This window comes from Notothenia coriiceps, unplaced genomic scaffold (genome assembly GCF_000735185.1).
Source record: "Notothenia coriiceps isolate Sejong01 unplaced genomic scaffold, NC01 NC01_scaffold00001443, whole genome shotgun sequence".
NCBI classification, from domain to species: domain Eukaryota; kingdom Metazoa; phylum Chordata; class Actinopteri; order Perciformes; family Nototheniidae; genus Notothenia; species Notothenia coriiceps.
Window position 1 is genome coordinate 65,223 of NW_011334144.1, and position 21,491 is coordinate 86,713.

Here is a 21,491-nt window from a genome sequence, read left to right on the forward strand (position 1 = left end):
CACACACACACACACACACACACACACACACACACACACACACACACACACACACACACACACACACACACACACACACACATTTCCTCAGTTACAAACACAGTTGATATTCTACAGTAGTTTTGCTGCGAGGCCACACACACATAATCATATAGTCAATTTGGCTTGGCACAAAGACCTAATGCCTGGACCTCGTGAAAAAATGAAAACGTTGTATAAATGTTTTCCCCAAATGCCGACACACTTTCAGTACAGAATAAAGACACATACATGTTGGGAAATGAGAAAATACAGCTCATTTGTTTTGGCTAAATCATAAAATAATGCTCCTGTTTCTCTTTTGTTAATGAAAGATCAGGCTTTATGTGACATTAGTTTTGTGCCAATGTTGCCCTGCTGATTCCACATTCTTTAGCTAAGCAGATTTATTTTCCCTGAGTTTTTCAGTAAAGGCACTTTAGGTACATAACTACAGTTTGGCTGTCAGGATCCCCGTCTGGCCATCTCTCTGGAGCCAGACCTGTCTGTCTCTGCGTCTGTGAAGCCTTTCCACCCTTCATGGCCTTTGTGTTTCCCACAGATATTCAAGCATTCAAGTTTCCTCTCGGGAGCCCGGTGCTGTCAATCAGAACCATGGGATTAAAAAAAAGGCCCCGCCACCGTTCCTGGGGAATTTTCTTTTTTTCAATCTTTCTTCAATCCGACCCCAACAATACGGACACAGACACCCTAACCCCGGCTTCTAAAGACAGGGCAGGTAGTCATTAGGGATGTCGTGCCCTGGTATGTGCGTACCTAAATGTAGCAGTACCTGCATGTCCGTGCCTAAATACTTGTGTTCAGTGTCTGTGCACGAGTGTGTAAGTCCAGACATGCGACATCACCACATCTTGACACATGCCTAAAGGTATGGGGCCTTGCGTGTGACGTTCTTTGTCCTGCTCTGAAAGTCCCCAGCCAGCCAGTAATCACTTCAAAGGAGACAGGTCAGCAGAGAGGTGAACTCATACAGCCTCCTGTCCACCCTACACTTTTCTTCTCCCCTCCACATTTATTGTCCCCTCTACTTCTTCTTTCTTCTCTCACATCTCAGCTCTCTCCTTAAAAACCTGTTTTGTGGATTTGACTACCTGTGGGTTGTTTTTTCCTGAAAATCTGCGTGTATATACACATTTTGGAGTTTTATTTTAAACAGTACCTAAAGGAATTATGTAGCTTATAAAATATTATCAGAAAATCGATTACTCCCCGCGTGTCACTTTTCAATTTTTAAGATAGTCGGTATCTTTTTTATACGATCGCTCCAAGAGGAACAAAGCATCTAAAAAAGTAAACTCCTTGATCAAATAAAGTAAACAAGGGTCCCATTTAACAACAGCTAAACTATATCCAAACATCCTTTTACAAACTCACAACTGCAGTATGGTCACTACTTCCTAAATGCATTTCCACTAAAACCATTGTATTTTATGGGCTCAAGAAGGAGTAAATTGCCTGTGCAGGTTTGCATGGGAAATGGGAAATGGGAAATGAAGTGCTTAAATAATAAACCTGGCTTATTTAAAACGCAAGATAGATGATGCATGGAGTCACTAAAGACGCTATCAACTCTACAGCATGCCTATATTTGACATTACACATGCGTACTGACCTCGGTAAAGGCCGAAGAGGCCCTCGTAGCGCACCACCTTCCTGAAGCAGTCGAAGCTGTTCTTGTACATGAGCTCTCCCACCAGGGAGCCGCTGCCCCTCTGGTTCTGCATGCGAGTCTTCACCAGATCAATGGGGTACACTGCTGTGGCCCCCACAGCTACAGAGAAATAGAACATGGTTATTTAGATACTGGTCATGTTGTTTATTCTTCATACATGTATTCACACAGGTGATTTGTTCACACAGTTATGATCGACACCATCGGTTTATCTACAATTGTATCCCCCCCCCCTTACTTTCTTGTGTTTTCCAACAGTAATATAGTGAAGTGAGTAAAGAGAAGAGAATGTTGTTAGGCTCATATTGTGTTTAATGATAATAACTTTAAGCCTACATTGAAGAATGACCTGTTTGAAGTGCCATTAGAGGTGTAGATCAAATTAATTCAATAAAAACATACACCAAATCATGAACAGAAGGCATTCGCTATGTTGAAAATAGCACTTCATGAGAAATGTGTGCAGTTACAGCCTCAGTTTGAATTCTTGTTCAAACCGTATAGAAAGAAGTAATAGAGTCGCTGTGAGCATCACAAACACATTTCAGATTACTGGCTTACAATGGGGTGGCAAACAAACAAAAAGCAGTTAACTCTGCTCAAGACCATTGGAGAGAGGTGAGAACATATGTCTTTGTAATTCGGTTGTGTTGACCCTTTAAAAAGGAAGAGGAGGTAAAGGCGGAGGAGGAAGGGGAAGTCTGTGGAGTTGGGGTTAAGAAAGACGTGGAAGTGTTTTGATTTCCAGTGTCTTTGGCCCTTCAGACGGACACAAACAAAAAGAACCGACCCAAGGCGACAGACTTAATTAGAGAGAGGCTGAGGCAGAAGAAGGGATGGCGGACCCGTACCTCCTTATTAAGCTGTCTCCCTTGGGATGGAAGGAGGAGGAATGAAAGAAGGGAGGGAGGGAGGGAGGAGTGGAAAACAGTGGGGAGTCTGAAGCCAAACACAAGGCCTAGGCACCACCCGTCACCCCCACCCTCACCTCCCTCTGATCACTCACACAGGTACAATAGAATCCACTCAGAAGGGTTTTCCCAGAGAGGCGAGGGACGGGAGAGAGGATGGTGAAGGGCGGGAAAGAGATAGAGAGAGAAGGAGGGCAGCAACCGTTGCTCTTGTAAGCAAGGGGAAGGGCAATAGAGGGGCCATTGTTCCCTCTCTCTCTCTCACCTTTTTCTTATGAGAACAGCAGAGGGCGAAGAGGGGTGGGGGGGGGGGGGGGCAGGTAGACACGCAAGCAGGTAGGTGGGGTGAAGGTATGCAGGGAGCCAATGGGGCGTGACTCTTACCCCCTGCCACCGAGCCAAGGGAGAACCTGTAGGCCGACTCTGCCACCTGGGTGATGATGGGCCGGGAGACGTCACCGCCCAACTGCTGCTCACACAGCGGGGGGGAGACAGGGGAGACAGAAGACACCATGATTTAATAACAGAGAGACATGACACTGTTTTAGTAATGAATTTTTCTCCACCAATCCAAATGCACTACAATACTTTTTCTTACAAGACATTGGACGCCACAGATCTGATTCCACCACAGGCTAAATGAGCTGTTTAATCTATCAGTGGTCACACCTGCTCTAAAGTGTTGGAGAGAATGTCCCATTTTCATGATGGACATTTAAAACAGTAAAATGGTCAATTAATATAACCCTGCAGACAAGAAAGAGTATAAAGCGTGTTGAATATATGAGTAAGCATGTGTTTTTTGATAAGTGAGAGTGCACAAATACACAAATAAAGATGATGTGATGGCAGAAAATGGTGAAATGAATACCAATCATTACTTCTCATAACTTGAGATGACGTCCTTATGACTCTTAATAACTCTGAAAGCAAAACAAGACAATATTCAAATTGCAGAATTATTTTTTGGACAGACTAATCAGCTAATAAACAAATAATTTCAGGATTAGATCAAATAACTAAAGAAAGTGACAAAAATCATAGGTAAATTATTATTATATTTCAAATCGTCAGTTAGTCAAATTGGAAAGTACAAGATACCATTAATGAAATTAAAATGGGTCTACTTGTGCACTTGAATATCTGTTATGTATCTTGAGAAATACAGAGATATTAAGCAGTCTTAGTTTTAGATAGCTTTCTCTGTCCTGGCCGAGTATAATATCTTTTTTTATCCCAGAGTTTATTTCAGATGTTATAATACTTCAGAAAAATCTTTCAAAAATCAGTTAATAAGGACTTTTTTCCAATAAACATACTCTTTACTCTACCTAAGTTCAAATATATGCAAAGCTTATACCATTGGTTAATCAGTTGCCAGTCTCAGAGAATTCCCCATGCTTAACTAAGAACTGGTCTAGTCTGTTGTGTGAAGGCATGTAAATCAAATCAAAGTGATCTTAGTGCACCCTTGTTATCATCACCATCATGTGCAAAGAGCAGAAGAGTGTTAGTAGCCAGCATTAACCACACAGTAACATTAGCCACGCTCCCCCTCCACCTGAGGTACCTGTTGCCTTGTCTGCTCTGCCCGGGTCTCGACCCTGGGGAGAGGGGGGGTGGAGAGTTGTATGTATGTATGTGTGTGTGAGTGAGGGGGATGGGAGTCTATAGAACAGGTCCACCTGTCAGACTCAACTCCCACCCAAAATGTATTCTTGAAACACAACCTTCTCCACTTCTACCGTCCTGCTCAGCGCTGTCTGCAGAGGGAGGACTGGAGAGAAACACTGGATGTTTGAGGGAGAAGGAGGGAACAAGTTAACAGAGAGAAAATGCATACCGACAAACATGTAGAGAAATAAGTTAGAGGGAGAGAGAAGTAGATCAAAAAAGGAAATGGAGAGAACTAAGGATGAGGAGAGAGAGCTCCAGCTAGCTGCCGGCCAGCCCCTGAGGCCAAACCACAAGGGCCTAAAGTGGCTCATTGTGGTGGGACTGGCGTCTGTGTAGTGCTGGGCCCCTTTGCGTTCTCCCCTTTGGCCCCCGCCTGCTCCAATATGGCCTGGCCAAGCATTCACTGTAGAGCTGGAACCCACCAGGCATCAAAACTCAGACCGGGAAGGAAAACAGTCAAACTCTGCTCATCTGTCTGGCTGTCCGTACGTCCCCCTTCCTCCTCTTCATTACAAATTGCTCTTGTCAGCTGCTGCAAAGTCTCTGCACGTCTATTATTTTTGCACTGTAAAGGATTTTAGAGAATGATTAGGCCTCGAGGATGGATCTGCTTGACTTTATCTCTCTGGATTTATGAGTTGTGTCTGGTTTCTTTTGTAAGACATCAACCACATGTCAAGGAGAGGTCTAGAAGAGTTTTCTCTCATAAAAAAGCCTCTGTAAGTCTATGATGGAAAGTTACGTGGAGACAACTTGGTCCAAACCTTGTTATGAACTTTTGAAAATAAGCAGTACTGACAGGTTTTGGGGGCAAACGTACTGCTCTATATCTGGCAAAAGTTGTTTGCATTTATAGTGTTTAATTTACATACACGCAAGTCTTTAATATCTCAATTAATGAATTGTGTATTTCTGGCATCAAACACATGTTGTGTTTACGAGGGATTCATTACGAGTGAACAGGAGATATCATTATCCTTAATTATAAATCTGCATGGTGACATCTAGCCCCAGAGAATGTATTGAGACGCAAAAAAGAGCTGCCCTTGTGGAAGAGGAAACCAAACACATCAACAAGTCTTCATATGCTGTACCTGTCTCTGGACCTCGGCCAAGTTGTAGGGCAGGGCGCCTTCCTCCAGCGGAGCGATCTGCTCAATGTCCACTAAACCAACACGTCTGATGAGGAGAGGGAGAGGAGAGGTTTCAAGTAACTTTCAGAGGTTGTAAAAACTCTCAGAGGAATACATTATTTCCCGATACATCACCATGTCCATGACCTTTGGCAATGCTAACTGTCAGTCTGAAGTTACTCGGATACTTTGCCATCATTGAAAACATTGTGGCATTCAGAAATCTACGCCTGTGCTTGGCATGATTGAGCTAGGCAACTGATCTATAGGAACTGACGACTCCCAAGTACAACAAAGATATTTAACCTTTGGATGTAATACTGCTGCCTTTCCTAGTCTTTCCATTGCATTTCTCACTGGCGATCCCAGATTTCCCAGGCTGAGGGAACCGGGAGCGCCAAAATCCGCTCCCACCCCTCTCGTCTGAATATTGGGGCTATTATCTCTTGCATCTCCAATCAAGGAGAGTGGAGAGGGCTATTAAAGTATCCCATTGCCCAGAAATAATAATCAGGTGGCGTCTCAGGCCGGGGTTAGGAATTATGAGTGCGCTGGTTGGGCCGCGAGGCAGACGCAAAGGAAGTAGGGGAATGTGAAACGCATACAGTTGTTGTGTGCCACGGATCATAGGGCCTGGATTGCCCTTTTGTCTTAAATAAATGGGAGTTTGGATTGGTTTTGGACTGAAAGAGGATTCTCTGCCACTGATGTAGTCATGTCTGATTCTTTTGATCCTTTGCAGAGGAGTTTGAGAAGGAAGAAAGCGCTTGTCTCTCTGAGGTATCGACCCTGGGGCTAAAAGGTGCGCCATGGGGGGAAAGAGCGGGATAGACTTACAACTCCCCGACTGACTGAGTAAAACATTTAATGACTTAAGTATGAATTCAGTTGTGAGTAAAAAATAGATTAAATGCACATATTTGCTTGGCCTTCATATACACATTACTTATGATTATTTCCTCAGAGATTGTATTATCCACCCCTAGATTACATTAAATAGAAAAAGGAAGTCATACCACAGATACATTATCAAAATTGAGGTATTAAATCAAAGCTAGTATACTGTGTGTGTGTGCCTCTTTAAAGATATGTGTGTAGGTGTGTGTGTGTGTGTGTGTGTGTGTGTGTGTGTGTGTGTGTGTGTGTGTGTGTGTGTGTGTGTGTGTGTGTGTGTGTGTGTGTGTGTGTGTTACCCTCTGGGATCTGACAGGTCAGCCAGCTGAAAGAGGATGTTGACCTCCATGGGTGTCACCTGACCGAACCTCTGAGCTGCCACAATAAACTCCTCTGCAAAGAAAGAGAACATTTGTTTTTTTACATTTTTACAAAAAACAACAGCACCACACTTTAAGATACTGATTACAGTATGTTACAGATCAGATAGAAAATAAAAACAGGGAATAAAAGTAATATATTAATAAAATACAAATATCTCAATTCTAAATCATTGCCAGTTCATGTTGGCAGTGCACTCAGCAGATGTTTCAACAGCCAGGGTTTTTTTTCTCCTCAGCTACATCCTCCAGCTCAGCCTGGGGGATCCCCAGGTATTCCCAGGCCAGATGGGATATGTATAATTCATCCAGTGTGTTCTGGGTCTGGGGACGTCCACGGCGAGGCACAAAGGGAGCATCAGGATCAGATCCCTGAGCAACTTTAACTGCCTCCTTTCAAGGTGGAGAAACCGCAAACTCTGAGCACCTTCTGAATGTATCAGATACAAGCTCAAAGCTCAGGGACACTGGTGCAGCGATGTCAAATCACAGGTGACTCCAGAGCCTCAGTTCCCATCTCACTATTACATTACAAGGGTAAAATATCCACAAGACCTTGGATCCTTCGTGTGGTGCGTATATATAGTTAAAAAAGACAAAGGTCTACAAAAGTATGCTGTAAATATGTTGATGAAACTGGATAAAAAGTCTGACTAATGACAGCTTCTGGCAGACGACCCCAACACTGACGCATGTGTAAAGGAGAAACGTCATCATTGAAGACAAACAAATGAGACAGACAGTTACCGTGATGTGATTAGAATGATGGATTTCTCTAGGTTGGAAAATTGTTGGACATGTTTGTTATAATGAAAGTACACAACTCAACAAAAATATACACAATAGATATTATAATTTGGAAATGTCACATACTATTCTTTCAACTCAAGGCATTTGGCCTTTTTCCAGACATAGATTGTGGAGGTGCCGAAAAGCCTGCTGCACATCTGGCTTCAAACTGCCCCAGTGAATGCCAGGTCATGCCCTGATGGAGCCAACATGGCTACATCACCAGCAAAGAGCAATAAAAATGAGACGTAACAAAGTCGAACAATCAACTCTTTGGCTGAGCTGTGGGATTCAGTCCATGACAATTACAAACAGAATAGAGGAACAGCCTGAGTGGAGCCCAGATCTCACTGAGAACATGTTTGACCCATTTCATAACAAGGACAGAATGTGTATTGCTTCTCCTCAATAAACTGTCATTTCCTATTTCCATAATATTAGGGACATGGCAAAGGAACTTGACATCAATTTAACGACTTTGGTTGGTTTGTCAAGGCTTTAAAAGGCAGTAAGGAAAATGTAGGCCTGGGGCAAAAATAATTGTGTAATGCAATAAACTGCAGTCCACAGACAACAACCTGTTGCAAAAGCATCAAAAAATGCCTTCTGCTTTTAAAACTTCAAATTGTCTTTGTCATGCTATATTTTCACGACTGCTATAGTAGGTACATGTCAAACTGCCATTTCATCATGAAACTAAGTTAAATAAGTAGTGCTGAGCTGAATGAATCACCTACACACAATCTGTTTTCACAAAGAAAATCAGTTTCCTCTGACTGACATCTCTTTTGTTCTCATCCGATTCATATTTCCATTAGCCTCATTAACTCAAAATCATCAATCAATATCATGTTACAAACAACGCACCAAAATATGATGACAGAGTGGGAATTTGGAAAGTTACAGCCATTATGATGGGAAATACGCCTAAAATAAAACCCAATTCAAGATACATTCATATTCTTTGTTCTGTACCTTTAATTCAATATCATTGCATTTCTGTGTTAACCAGCAAAAGATAGGCTAGCTACTTGTAAAGCCATGACAGGTATTTCCATCTAAACGCAGATAAATGGCAAGTTACATAATGAACACTAGTTCATGCCCCGCGGTAAAAAGCTGCATTACGTTCTTTTCACTTCCATCACTAGAGGAAACATTCATAAAGGAATTGTTATCCGGGACTTATCGCTTATATCAGTTTTAGACTTCACTTTTTGTACTTTACCTTGTGTGACTTTGTTGGAACTTTAATGGCTGAAGTGTCAAAGCATGTTAAATTTATCATAAGAAAAAGAAAACTGAAAGTATGGCAACGCAGAGTTCTTCTGAGGCAGCTTTAGTATGGCGTAACTTAAGACCTGGTGTATTGTCAGTGGAATAAAGAGCAGGTTGACTGTAGGCTGGCTTACAGTGGAGGAGTCAGCATTGTTTGACCTGCTTTATTCAAAGAGCAGCAGGCTGGGGTTGTGACAAAGTCGTCCTACACTGGAGCCATTCACCCGCCGAGGCTCAGCTTACCCCTGAGGCATGCTCTCTGTCTCTCACACACACATACACACACATATCCATGGGTATATGCAGGTAATGCTCACAAGCATGTGAGAGAGCATACTTACACAATAATAAACTCTCTCTCACACACTCAGACGTAGACAGAAGTCTGTCTGCGGTGATCACAGATCACAATGCTGATAACCTGTCTACCTGTAGCCTGTAGCCACCAATACACACATGGACACACACACCTGACTATCCTCTGACCACATTATATGATTACCTGCCTCCCTCTGTGAAGTGGTCCATTTCATGGTGTATTAAAAGGAAAGGCCAAGTCCCTCATAACTGTCTCTTCTTCACAGTTCCTTGATAATTGATATGTAAGCTAAAGATGAACCTGTGCAGCAGGACACAGATCATAAATACATCAGTTTTGCTCTGTACATAGCTGCTGAAATGTCTAAACTGATACTGACACCTCCAAAGGAACAATTAAGAAGCTAGATATCACATAATTGTTCAACATAAACTACAATCTTAACAACCTTTTGGTGCTTGTGGTTAATGAGTGCCTCATCAAGAATTGTTGTGGTAAAAGTTAATTGATTAGCACATTGGAAAACAATACATTGCACGATAAATTCGTATTCAATAAAAAAATGAAAAAGGACCAACTGTAAATTGCTAGTACATGTGCGCCTTAAATTATTTAATTGTTTTGATCTCCAGCCATGCTATCAAATGTGTGAGGCGTTGCTGAAGCTTCAGCTTAATGCTCACATTCTCACAATGATGTTAGCAGATATGGTGTTAATAATGTTTGCTGTCTAATTTCTAGCATAGTAGAGTGCTAATATTCATTTGTTGGCACCAAAGTACGGTTGAGGCTTGGAAATTGAGGAATGAAAATTGTTTTGCAGATATTTAGTCATCAACAATTATTGGACCCGTTTTCCTATAATCAAGTCTTTAGATAGAAAGTCATGGGATCGCCAAAGCTGTTTAAATGAATCATCAGGGAACATGAATATTTCGCTAGATTTCTGAGCAATCTATTCAATAGTTGTTGAGACATTCGACTCAAAACCACACATTTCAAAATCAACATGGCTCTAGACAAAAAGTGAGGGATAACCAAAGTTAAGACGTAATTCTCAGGGAATACAAAACGCAATTTCTAAGATATTTGGAAACAATCACTGAATTGTTAAGATGTGAATGGCTCACATAACACACACACACACATTTGTTTTAACTTCAAAAAGATGCACAGTCATGAATTGCCTTGTGGTGTACACTGCTAGCTAAAAAAAAAGGTGCGTTCTCTAAAGGTCTTCTGTGCACGTACCCACACAAACACTCACAAACGTGTACACTCACTGTAATGGCGTCCCCAAGGCAAAACAGTGGTCTGGTTGCACATGCGGAATCAATCAGGATTATTACGCATGTGTGCATGCTTGGCTGTGTTAATGCATCTGAATGCTCGTGTGTATGCGAGAAATGTTTCAAATGGTGTGTTACAAATACACACAAACTGGATACATGCGGGTGTGTGTGTGTTCAGTATGTCTTTGTCGGCCGGCCAGTGGTACATGAAGCCGAGCACTTGCAGTCCCCAGAGGAGGCCTTAATGACTCGGGGAGTGGAGGGTGGATGGGTGGTGGCTGTGTGGAGGTCTGGCTGGCTACGGGCCACCGCGGGTCGAGCCAAGCCCAACCTCGGTGTACCCATGGTGGGAACAGCCTGGGGAGCGCATGGGCTCTTGGTCTGGGTCGGCTACAGTCCACACCCCTGATAAGGCTGCAGATAGCATCATAAGGCTGCACTCGAGGCTCTGGGCAATGTGGAGAGAGGTCATAATGGACGGCCAGAGAAGGAGAGAGGGAGTCAGAAGGAAAGAAACTGGGAAAGGTGGAGAGACAGAGAGAGCTGACTTGGCTTCCTGCCAAGGACTGAGGAAAGGAATGAGAGACAGCAAGTGGGGCAAGCAAGTGAGCGAGATAAGGATTTAAAGAGACTAACCATGGGAGACGAAGAAAAATTGAGAAAATGTCTTAAAAAAAAAGACAAAGGCTTTTGGATCAATATATAATAATACCTCCTTTTCATCACCTTGTAGCTTTACATCTTTGCACTACAGTAATTTAAATTATAGAGTTTCAAAATTGTTTTAACTATCTAATTTTCACATTGATCTACAGGTTGAGACAACACACCTCATCATCAAAAAGTAAGGCAACGATTTTCTTTCTTTTTTTTTAAGAATCAAAAATCTCATTAAAAACCAAAAAGCATGCCAGGACAAAAAGAGCAGTCCTCAGATCAGTGCCAGAATGTCTAATAGACAAGACAGGCTCCATCAGGGATTGTGGGGTATGCAGTACGTGTGCTGGGTCACATCCAGCATGCCCATTTAAATGCCACCGGGAAGCAAGAAAACCAAACAAAAACAAGTTTCCACCCTCAGAACACACAGACGTAAATACAATATCTGGAGAAACACATATAATACTCCCTGTAGTGCAGGACCACTTTGTGCCACACATTTCCTTTGTGAGTGTGTGTCCTGTATGCTGTGTCTTTTAGTATACAATAAATACATTTAGTGTATGACTTTTCCTCCCTGTGTACCTTTGGTGACTTCCACATCTTTGCGGTGGCCAGCCAGAGTGCTGAAGACCTTCCTGATCAGCTCCATGTTGTTGAGAAGAGAGTTGAATCCGTTGAAGTAGGAGAAGCTGACCTGGTGAGATGTGGTGCCACCCGCAACCTAAACAAGGGTGGAGACAAGCATTTCAACATGCTATAAGTTCTTATCCAAAAACACAAACACCATCACACTGCAGTCCAAACAGAACATATGCATTTTGACATTTTAAATTAGATATTAAGACAGACTAAAAACATCACACATCACAAAAACTTCCTCAACGTTCCTCCTTACCGACGCTCCACAGGGAGAAGTAAACACGCATCAACCACTACTTTTTCCATCACACAACGAACGCTCTCGAAGACTTTAATTAACCTTCTTTATGAGGTGGAGGAAGTGATAAAGGTAAATGATCAAAAATAGACGCTGGCCTTTAGAGGACATTCCAGAGTGCACACACACTCTTTTATGTGAAGCAGCATCTCGTCTTTATCAAATCAGGCTCTCAAACTCTTCGAGGAGCAGCTCCAAATGCTGCCTGTATACAAATGTGATTTTGAGTACATTTCATAAATGCTGTGGCCAGTTTTTTTAAACTCAAGCCAAAGTATCTGATGAGCCTTGAGGCTTTGCAGCTCTTGAGGGGGAAACGTAGAGCTTCCTTTCACTAGATGGCACTGTTTGCTTTACAGACACACTGGGAACGTTGCTTGCAGCTCACTGAGTTTGAAACAAGGGGGGAAGCTCTGGCTCGGGCGAAACTGCCTTAACAGAGACACACTTTTGTATCTGTTCATATCTATGAGCCTATAGACATGGATCTTCCCACGATATCCAACTCAGAGTCTTTTACAGAGGGGCAGAGGAGAAAAATGTTTGGGTGAATTTGCCATGTTTTGTGAGTGAATTAAAGGTTGCCATTTCACTGTTTCTGTTCTGCCATAATACCGCCTTTAATGTGTCTGCAGTGTTTATGGGTTTTTTGATATGTGTGTGTGTGTGTGTGTGTGTGTGTGTGTGTGTGTGTGTGTGTGTGTGTGTGTGTGTGTGTGTGTGTGTGTGTGTGTGAGAGAGTTTACTAACAGCACACCAAGATGTCTGGTCGGTGAGGTAAACACAGTGGAGAAAATGACAGAGTCTACAAGGTGTTTATGAAATGGGGCAAGACATGGACACAGACGCAAGACTCACACGCGTGCAACACAAACACAAACACACACAAAGAAAAGACAGAAAGAAAATAAAAGACAAACATCTCAAGAGTTCAAAACAAATAAGAGTGCACGTGCACAGCTGCTCCCGCACACACACACACACACACACACAGATGATGGACTGCGGAGCTGCAGTCTCCGTCTATCTCGGTCTCTCTCTTCCCATTCAGCTGGCCTGCTCGGCTTTGACACTGCCAGAGAGGTTAGACTTAATGACACGTTGGGAGAGAGACAGAGACACGGGGGAGTGAGGGAGAGAAAGAGGGGCGGTTTGAGAAAGAGAAGAAATGAAGTGAGGGGGGAAATAAAAGAGAGGACGGATGAGAGGTGACAGAAAAAGGTAGAAGAGGAAGACGAAGAAACGAGAGATGGACAGCTGGAGGGAAAGAGAAAGCCACAGTGTTTGGTTGTGGGGGTGTGAGAGAAAGAAACGAAAGCAGGGAATACAGAAAAAGACAAGCACGAGGTAGTGAGATGGGAAAAAAACAGTCTTGCCTTTTACCCTTTTAAGGAGAATAGAGTCATGTTAGGTCTCTTTCCTTCCTAGCTGGCATTAGCAACTCCATCAGTGGCAAACATCGCTTATGAAGGATGTGGAAGCACATGTAAACATTGTGTTTGTGTAGGAAGTGTGCATCTTTTTACTTTTTGTTATACAAACATTTCTATGCAAACATAGGAATTATATTATATCACAACACATGATGAATATAGAGGTACCTGTAGCAACACAGCTACAAAGTTGAATTAAACGATGACAGTCTTGCAGTAATGAACCAATTAGGTAAATACAAAACCCACAATTTGTACAATATTCTCTTAAGTATCATTACTCCCAGGTGTGGACAACAAATGGAAGAGAGATCCGCAGAGCCAAACAAAAACCCACCGCCACGAGGCATTGCTCCACGAAGGATGTGAGGATGTGTGGCCGGATGGTGACCATGATGTCCCTGAAGTCCAGGGCCGAGATGGAGCCGCTGTGGTCCTGGTCCCGCTGGAAGAAAGCCTGCCGCGCATGTTCCAGCTGCATCTCCTGCGGAAGGGCGTGTGGAGAAGAGTGGAGGGAAGTTAGATCATAGGAGTTAACTCGTATTATTGGACACATATGTTGGTCATACACCTCTTAAAGATGCCTTCATAAATTAAAAATCCACATAAACTCACTCATATAAACACGTTTGTATAAAAACACAGCGTTTTGCTTTGATGGGGGCCCCCCCGGTGCCGTCTCCCCCTCTCAGCTACGGGGGAGCCAGTGTTTGGCCGGGCTTCATGCTCGCCTCCTCTCCCCACAGCGGCTCGCCTACTGTGAGGTGTCGCTTGGGCTTTTCACACCCTCCCCAAATCCCCATTAAACCCACTTGAGGGAAAACGTACAAACGTACACACACACAGACTTGCACACACAGGTAAGACAGCTAATCACCCAACTGCTCACTTTGTCTGTCTTCATGCACACACACACACACAAAGGTCCACGGGGACAACAGCAGGCTGCGGTGGGGACACATCCCATAAGGCCTTTGAAATTAGCAGCCATTATCAGTACCTGCAACCACAAGTCTACAGAGAGAGGCTGCAAACAAACCACCAATGCTTCCTCCATCTCATAACAAATAACTTGGTTACAGTTTAAGACCGGGATATCAGAACAATAATAATCCACAACGAGTCATTGGAAAAAGCTCAAGCCGTAAGCTTAGGAGCAGCGAGCTAAAACTAGTCGCTTTGGCTGTTGACTCACTTCCTACGTGTCATAACCTTTACTCCAAAAACCAATGAGGCAGAAATGTCAAAAGTTATTTTTCTTCAATTGTTATTTATGAGTTTTCTTTGACCAATTAAATGTCAGATTTAAGCTTAATTTATTTTAAAGACGTATTGTATTCAGTCAACAGAAACGTTCATGCAAGAGCTTCCCTTAATTCCCCACATATATGTAGAGCTGAAATGAATATGGTCAATTATTTAATTGACGGAAAATTTACAAAAATTAATAGATCCAGTGTTTTTAGCTTCTCAAAGATGAAGGTTTGTGGCTTTTCTTTTTGTTCTGTAGTAGTGACTGATGTATGGATAAAGCAAGCCATTTGAATGAAAACAAAATGAGAAGTTGAAAAGGCAATTTCTCTTTTTTTCTGGTATCTTATAGACCAAATTATGTATTGAATAATTGTGAAAAACTATGAATATCTCTCTATTTAAAAAGTCTAATTTCCACGTATTATGTTATATTGACTGATTTTATAACACACACACTTAGAAATGTCCTAAAACAAAAAAAGATATACATCTAATAGGAATATATATAATGTCAAAATTTGAGTAAATGCAGAAACATTCAAATACAAATATAAATGCCTTTCTCAAAGTAAGTACCGGCAGTACATTAAGTAACTTAATAATTCAGTTCAGAATAAACTATTATTATACATTTGTCCAAGAATAATGGAGAGCCACACACGTCGGACGAAAGTGCTGAAAGGAGGATTACATCTTGAACATTCATGGCATTATTCAATTGATTGATTCAAATGTTTTTGTTATAAAAGGGACTATAAAAAGTGGTATTACCACAACAAAAAACCCTATGAGGCTATGACTTATTGTTGTGTTGAATTTGAGTGATATTTCACTGACAGCATAACTGATCGAACTCTAAATTTGCGGCACCCAAGAGAAACGACTGGGGAAGAGTGACATTTACACAAAGCTGAGTGGAGACCGGAGGGGAGTAAGAATAGACATCGCAACAAAAGAGCCAAGATTTGCAAAACAGCAAATGTAGCAGCCATGTGTCAGTATCACCTATGAGCACAGCAGGGGCTCAGCAGAGTGTATAAGTAAGTGGAAGGCGAGGAAACGAAGAGAGATTGACACATGTAAACACTCTCGAGATAAATAAGGTGAGATGTTTTGGTGTCAGCATCCTGAGAGTCGTGACTCACTTCTCCGGTCGGTTGCGAGTAGGTCAAAACACTTTGCTTTGGAATAAACTGGGACGAGGGTTGGAAGAGGAGATCTGAATATTGGGATTAAAAGCAAAACAAAAAAATAAAAGTGAAAATGTTCTGCTTGCATGCAAAAATGAGGGTAATCTTTGTTTCCATCTGTAAAAGAGAGGGGAAATCTTGTTTCTCTGGACAAGTCAAAAGTCTGAAAAGCCACACACCAACCACACAGAGCAACAAAACAACTGTGGTCCAGGGAAGGAGCAGTTTATAGTTTCAGCCTCTTAAAACCTTAGCTTGAGAGTTTCAGGGACATGGTTTTTATTTGGGAGGCAGGAGACATAAAGCTCTGGGCTTAGGACAGCCTACCAGAGACCGCTGAGGCATTTGCAGTCACTTTAATTGTGCTTGGAGGAGAATAAAAACACATGACAGGCCATCTCTGTTTGTTTTCAATGGCTGCGATACTTTCCGTCTCCCATCACAACTTAAAAAATAGATATGAGTGGAGCAGGGTGGTATATATATATATATCTTTTCTAATATTTACTTGTCATCAGCACAGGGCTCAAACTATACAAGGAGAAGCACAACTGCCCATTTACATGTGCCAGTGAGTCCTCTAGTGATGTTAAGGGCTGCCACTGATTCTTTCGAGAGTCAAACATATAATTGGGACTTTTAAAATGTGAGCAATGCCAACAATTCCCTTTTTCTTTTTTTTTGAGTGCTTAGGAAATTGGGACATGTGGAGTCCCCTCCGTGTAAATCAAGCCCTTTACTTGCCAGGATTTATAATATGGGCTACTATGTGCCACTTCTCTGGACAACGGTAATACCATTGCCAGAGACAACACCACGCTGACAGTGCGAGCTAAGCCTTGGCCGGCGTCCACGCGTGAGATGGGAAGAATGCATGTAATTGGTGAGAATCTCTGGCTTCCATCAAGACAGTAATTGGCCAGAGAGAGCCCTTGTGAGAAATATGCGGCGCAAACGTTTTCCCCGATAATCCCATCTTGTGAGCATCTGGCAGTGGCGTGGTTACAATGGCAGAAAAACACAATAAACACATGCATGTATGGCAGGATGAGGAGGAAATAAAGGATGGGAACATTGTTATGGGGGGGAAAGCTGCGTGAAAAAAACCCCTGTCAAATATTCAGAATATGGTGTGTTGGTTTTCACAATTCTACAACTTTTATAGCTGCACAGGATACTTCTTCTTCCCAGCTGACATTTACAAATGCTTTTACAAAAGTATCATAACAGCCTCAGGTATTAGTGCAATCACAAAGTATGTTGTAATTGCACAGATTTAAATTCTGGTTCAGGAAATGTTGAACCAGAATCAATTTTCCTAATTGCCCCGTCATCAATCACTGGAGTCACTGATAACACTGAGTCAGCCAATACCTGCATTTCACCTGTGCAGAAGTACTGTAATTGCAGTCAGTTATCACAATGATATTACTGTAAAAAAAAAAATGGAATATGCATGAATGCATCAAAATAAAATATTTATCATATAATAAAAACAATTTAAGCAAGTAAAAAATGAAAAGCAGTACGATATGTACTTGAAATAAATGCAGTGTTGAATATGAAATAGCTTGACATTTTAATTGAATATCGATTTCTTGATTCATTAAGGCAGGGGTTCCCAAACTTTTCAGCCCGCGACCCCCAAAATAACAGTGCCAGAGACTGGCGAACCCCTGTTGACGGGGGGAGGGTGCTAGAGAATTAATTTGTTTGTAAAGTTTGAGAAACAGAGCCTCGTTGCGGGGAAATTATACAGATGGCTAGTCCGCCCCTGAAAATGTCTATGCAAACGTTATTATTAATAATAATTAAAAATTAAAAATTATAAAAAAAATTAATCAATTTTTTTTAATAAATCTTTTATTTTTTTTATTTTCCATTTTTATTTTGTAATCACCTCGCGACCCCCACTTTGTGAACCCCTGCATTAAGGTATAAATCAAAAGCTGTGAGATATTATCAAATACAGAGAGCAGAAAATGTGAATTTCATATTGAGCAATGAGTGCAACTGGCTGCAGGCTTGCTGCTGTGAGGAGCTGCAAACCACTGAGTGACTGGGGAAGGAGTGGGGGGGGGACTGGGCACGCTGTCAATGCAAAGTACAGCGTCTACTGGCCACAGCACCACAGACTTGTATGCACGCACACACAAACACACAAAAAACCTCACAAACATCGACATAAACACAGATGCACAAAGCATGCGAGCTCACACTATGGTAAGGAGATAAGCAAGGTAAACATATAGAATCACACGTATGTAAAGACACACATGCATGCACAAAGACGCAAACACATAACAATGTCCCAATATCCTTGTGCTGCTGCCCACTGTGTGTAAGCCATCTGGTCTAAGTTAAGTGTAATATAAAAAGCTCATTCAGATACATGGTGAGTGTGGATGCAAACTTGGCACTGCTCAGGCGCTCTTTCCCCCCCCCCACCACCACCTCTCTCTGCTTAGGCCTGATTTAAGTCTAGACATCTTATTGGAAAATGGCTCACACACCACAAATACACAAGGAATATTCCAGCTTTACTATTTATGGAGGTAGAACTGCGTCTCTACCTGCTTAAGAGTAGAAGTAAAGCTAGGTGTACGTCAGTTAATGAAAAACAAATGCCAAAAATGTCCCAAATATATAACCTCAGTGTTTCATTAATGAATAATCTGCTCAATATGGAGCGTTGTGTTTGAGAGGAGTTGGGAAAAACTGGGGTTTCTGGCCAAGGTTAGACACATATCCAACAATAAAGTTAGATGACATGATTGTAAAAATAATATATGGGGATAAGGCCATGTTTACAGGCACGTTCATTGGTTGAAACTGATTTCAGGTTTCTAATATCTTCTTGAACATCAAATTCAAGGATTTTTGAAAAGGCCCATGTAACGACACAAAATGGCATTGCTTGAGAGACAGATCAAGTTGAATTATCGTTATAACACCTAAGACCTTTACATATGAAAACCATTCTTCTACCAGTTTCAAGGACCAATATCTATGTACACTATATCTATTTATACCATTAAATTCAAGGGCTTGTCATGAGATTTGTTGACTATCATTTATTGGTCACGAGGCAGTGTGCATAACTAAACAGACAGAAGACACAGGAAGAGGAAAGCAAAGAATGGGATTTCATGTCATCAGGGTGGGTAAAAGAAGGTCATGTGAGCGTTGAGGAGAGCAGGTGATCAACATGAAACCTACCAGGAGAAACTGGGTGAACTCTCCGTAGCTTAGCCGTTTCGCCCTCTCGCTGCCAAAGTGCATCCGGATGAAATCACAGTCCCAGTTAAAGGGGATGTGCTGGTGGATGGTGGTCTGGCTGAAGACCTCCTTCACATCCTCTGAGACAGACAAAAAGAGAAAATATGCTGCTTTAATAACAATCCAGTCCACTGATGAAAAGTAGCATTTGACAGCCCTATTTCCATATGTGAAAACTCTCCATTTACATCAGGGGACTTTAAGTGTTTTGTTCTGTCAATCAAAAATAGTTAGTAAAAAAATAGTTGGCAATTATGTTAATGTCTTAACGCTGCAGCTCTTATATAAGTTACATAACATGCACTCAAGTAGTACTTCAAAATTGTAGTTAAAACAATTACAGTACTTGAATCTTTCATGTAGTTAAAAGTTACCACTGATTAACTGTGTTTATGTATGTAACGTATAGACAATTTAACCAAAAATATACAAGCAATGAGGCAACAAATCAACTATACCTTTCCTCCAAATAGTACAAATTATTTACAACAAAAGACACTTCTGTTTAGGTTTTACAGATTACACCTAATTGTTAAGGCTAATGACTATACATTAACCATGTATAAGGTTTTCACCTTCATTAAAATCATATGTTATATGTTTTTGTAACGAACAATTATCAAAAATACTACTTCCTCTTTTAGTTAGCTCTAATAAAGACATAAATATGTGTGCACAAAGCCTTGTGAGTCAGATCTTAACAAACAGCATGTGTTTCCTATCTTGCGGTTAACATTACTAATTATTTGATTTAGGAAAGAAAAAAATTCCGTGACTGTTTGTGACAAAATGTCAACGTCAATCTCCAGAACACAATTCTGCTCTGATTGAGACTTAAGTCCCTCAACTCTAAATCAGTGTTGAATGCCACATGGCAGAAGTAAAGGCTGTGTATTCAGAGGAAAGCCTTTTCTTCTCACTCATGTTCCTCTGCCTGAACCCTCTAAGCCTCTGCAGCCAGCGGAGTGGAGAGACACTGAACATGAGTCCTAAATTACAGCCTTACTAAAGAAACAAAAACAAACCAATAGAGCGACCTGTTTCTTATTACCAAACAAGCCACGCAGAACGAGTGCAGAAAGGAAAAGGTGGAAAGAAACAATTTGTTTTATAAAGACACGGAGAGGGGAAAAGAGAGAAAGAGAAAGGTGATATTTACTTCAGCTCAGCCTTACCTTCTGAAGGAAGACAGTTTTTTTACACTTTAATGAGGCAATAAATATACAGTCTTTAACTCTTTAAAAAAGAGGCCGCTTCAGTGCCCGCCGTTTATATTATCAGCTTTTATAGACCTGTCAACACTCAGTCCTCTTTAGTTTTTTCCTTTTTTTTGACTTTCTGGCTGACACAACTGCGTTTCACATGCCATGTTACATTGCAATTTTCATTAACTCGAAATTCCATCAAATTACACATTTAGTTTAGGTGCTAAGAACTCAGAGCCCCGTGTGTGCTTAGCAGAAATAACTCAGGTTATTATCAAATAAAATGGATTTATAGAAATATTAAATAAAAAAGAAATCAAAGTTCAGACATTTATTGAGTTGGAAAACAAACGTGTCTTTAATGCGACGTAAGCTTTAGCTATTAATGTTTTTTAGAAGGTAATAAAGAAGGCAGTTCTTTATGTTGTGCCTTGGTGAGGCTCTTGAATCTGAAGAGAGGAAAAGGGAGCAGAGGAGAAAAAAGGGGAATTCTGTAATGTATCACAATAAAGCAACTTTGACAAGTCTATAATCTCAGTCACAAGTTGTTTGCTTTTGGTGAAATGGTAGCCGATGCAAGTGGCAGACACTGCAGTCAGTGTTTGTGTATGACATGATGTGTGGTATGTTTTTCATGCAATTTTCCACTTGTATGCGAGTCTCATAACTCACAGGCATTGGGATATTCATTAACCTTTGAGAGACGCAGAAAAACAGCAGACCTTTTAATTGCCACCAAGACAACGTCACTCTAATTGATCCTTTTAAATATGAAAATTTACATATGTGCATATATAATCACCCGCGATGATCTTGCACCCTGTCGACAGCAACAATTAAAATGAAATTCACTTACTCTTCCCTGTTTACGAGCGGGATGTGTGCGCTGCATTTCAAATCAAGCCTAATGTGCTAACGCCTCGCACACCTACAGAAGGCTGGCATTAGACTTGTTTAAATCAATTAGGCAAATGTGAAATAAGCAACGAGTACAAATGTCTTCCCTTTTCACCTCCAAGCTTCCAGGCATCAGAGTAATGATGCCAATCATTTACACACACACACACACACACACACACACACACACACACACACACACACACACACACACACACACACACACACACACACACACACACACACACA

General features: G+C 41.5%; 1 protein-coding gene across 1 annotated transcript in view; it reads right to left on the reverse strand.

Moving 5' to 3' along the window:
• The window catches only part of LOC104960867 (calcium-binding mitochondrial carrier protein Aralar2-like), a 48,578-nt gene that overhangs the window by 17,480 nt on the left and 9,607 nt on the right, over nucleotides 1–21,491 (reverse strand). Inside the window, exons 5-11 of the mRNA XM_010789045.1 lie at nucleotides 19,081–19,220; nucleotides 13,755–13,901; nucleotides 11,630–11,768; nucleotides 6,626–6,719; nucleotides 5,394–5,478; nucleotides 3,007–3,091; nucleotides 1,652–1,810 (exon numbers count right to left, since the gene is read on the reverse strand). Coding sequence (XP_010787347.1) covers nucleotides 1,652–1,810; nucleotides 3,007–3,091; nucleotides 5,394–5,478; nucleotides 6,626–6,719; nucleotides 11,630–11,768; nucleotides 13,755–13,901; nucleotides 19,081–19,220 — 849 coding nt within the window. The remainder of the gene's footprint in view (nucleotides 1–1,651; nucleotides 1,811–3,006; nucleotides 3,092–5,393; nucleotides 5,479–6,625; nucleotides 6,720–11,629; nucleotides 11,769–13,754; nucleotides 13,902–19,080; nucleotides 19,221–21,491) is intronic.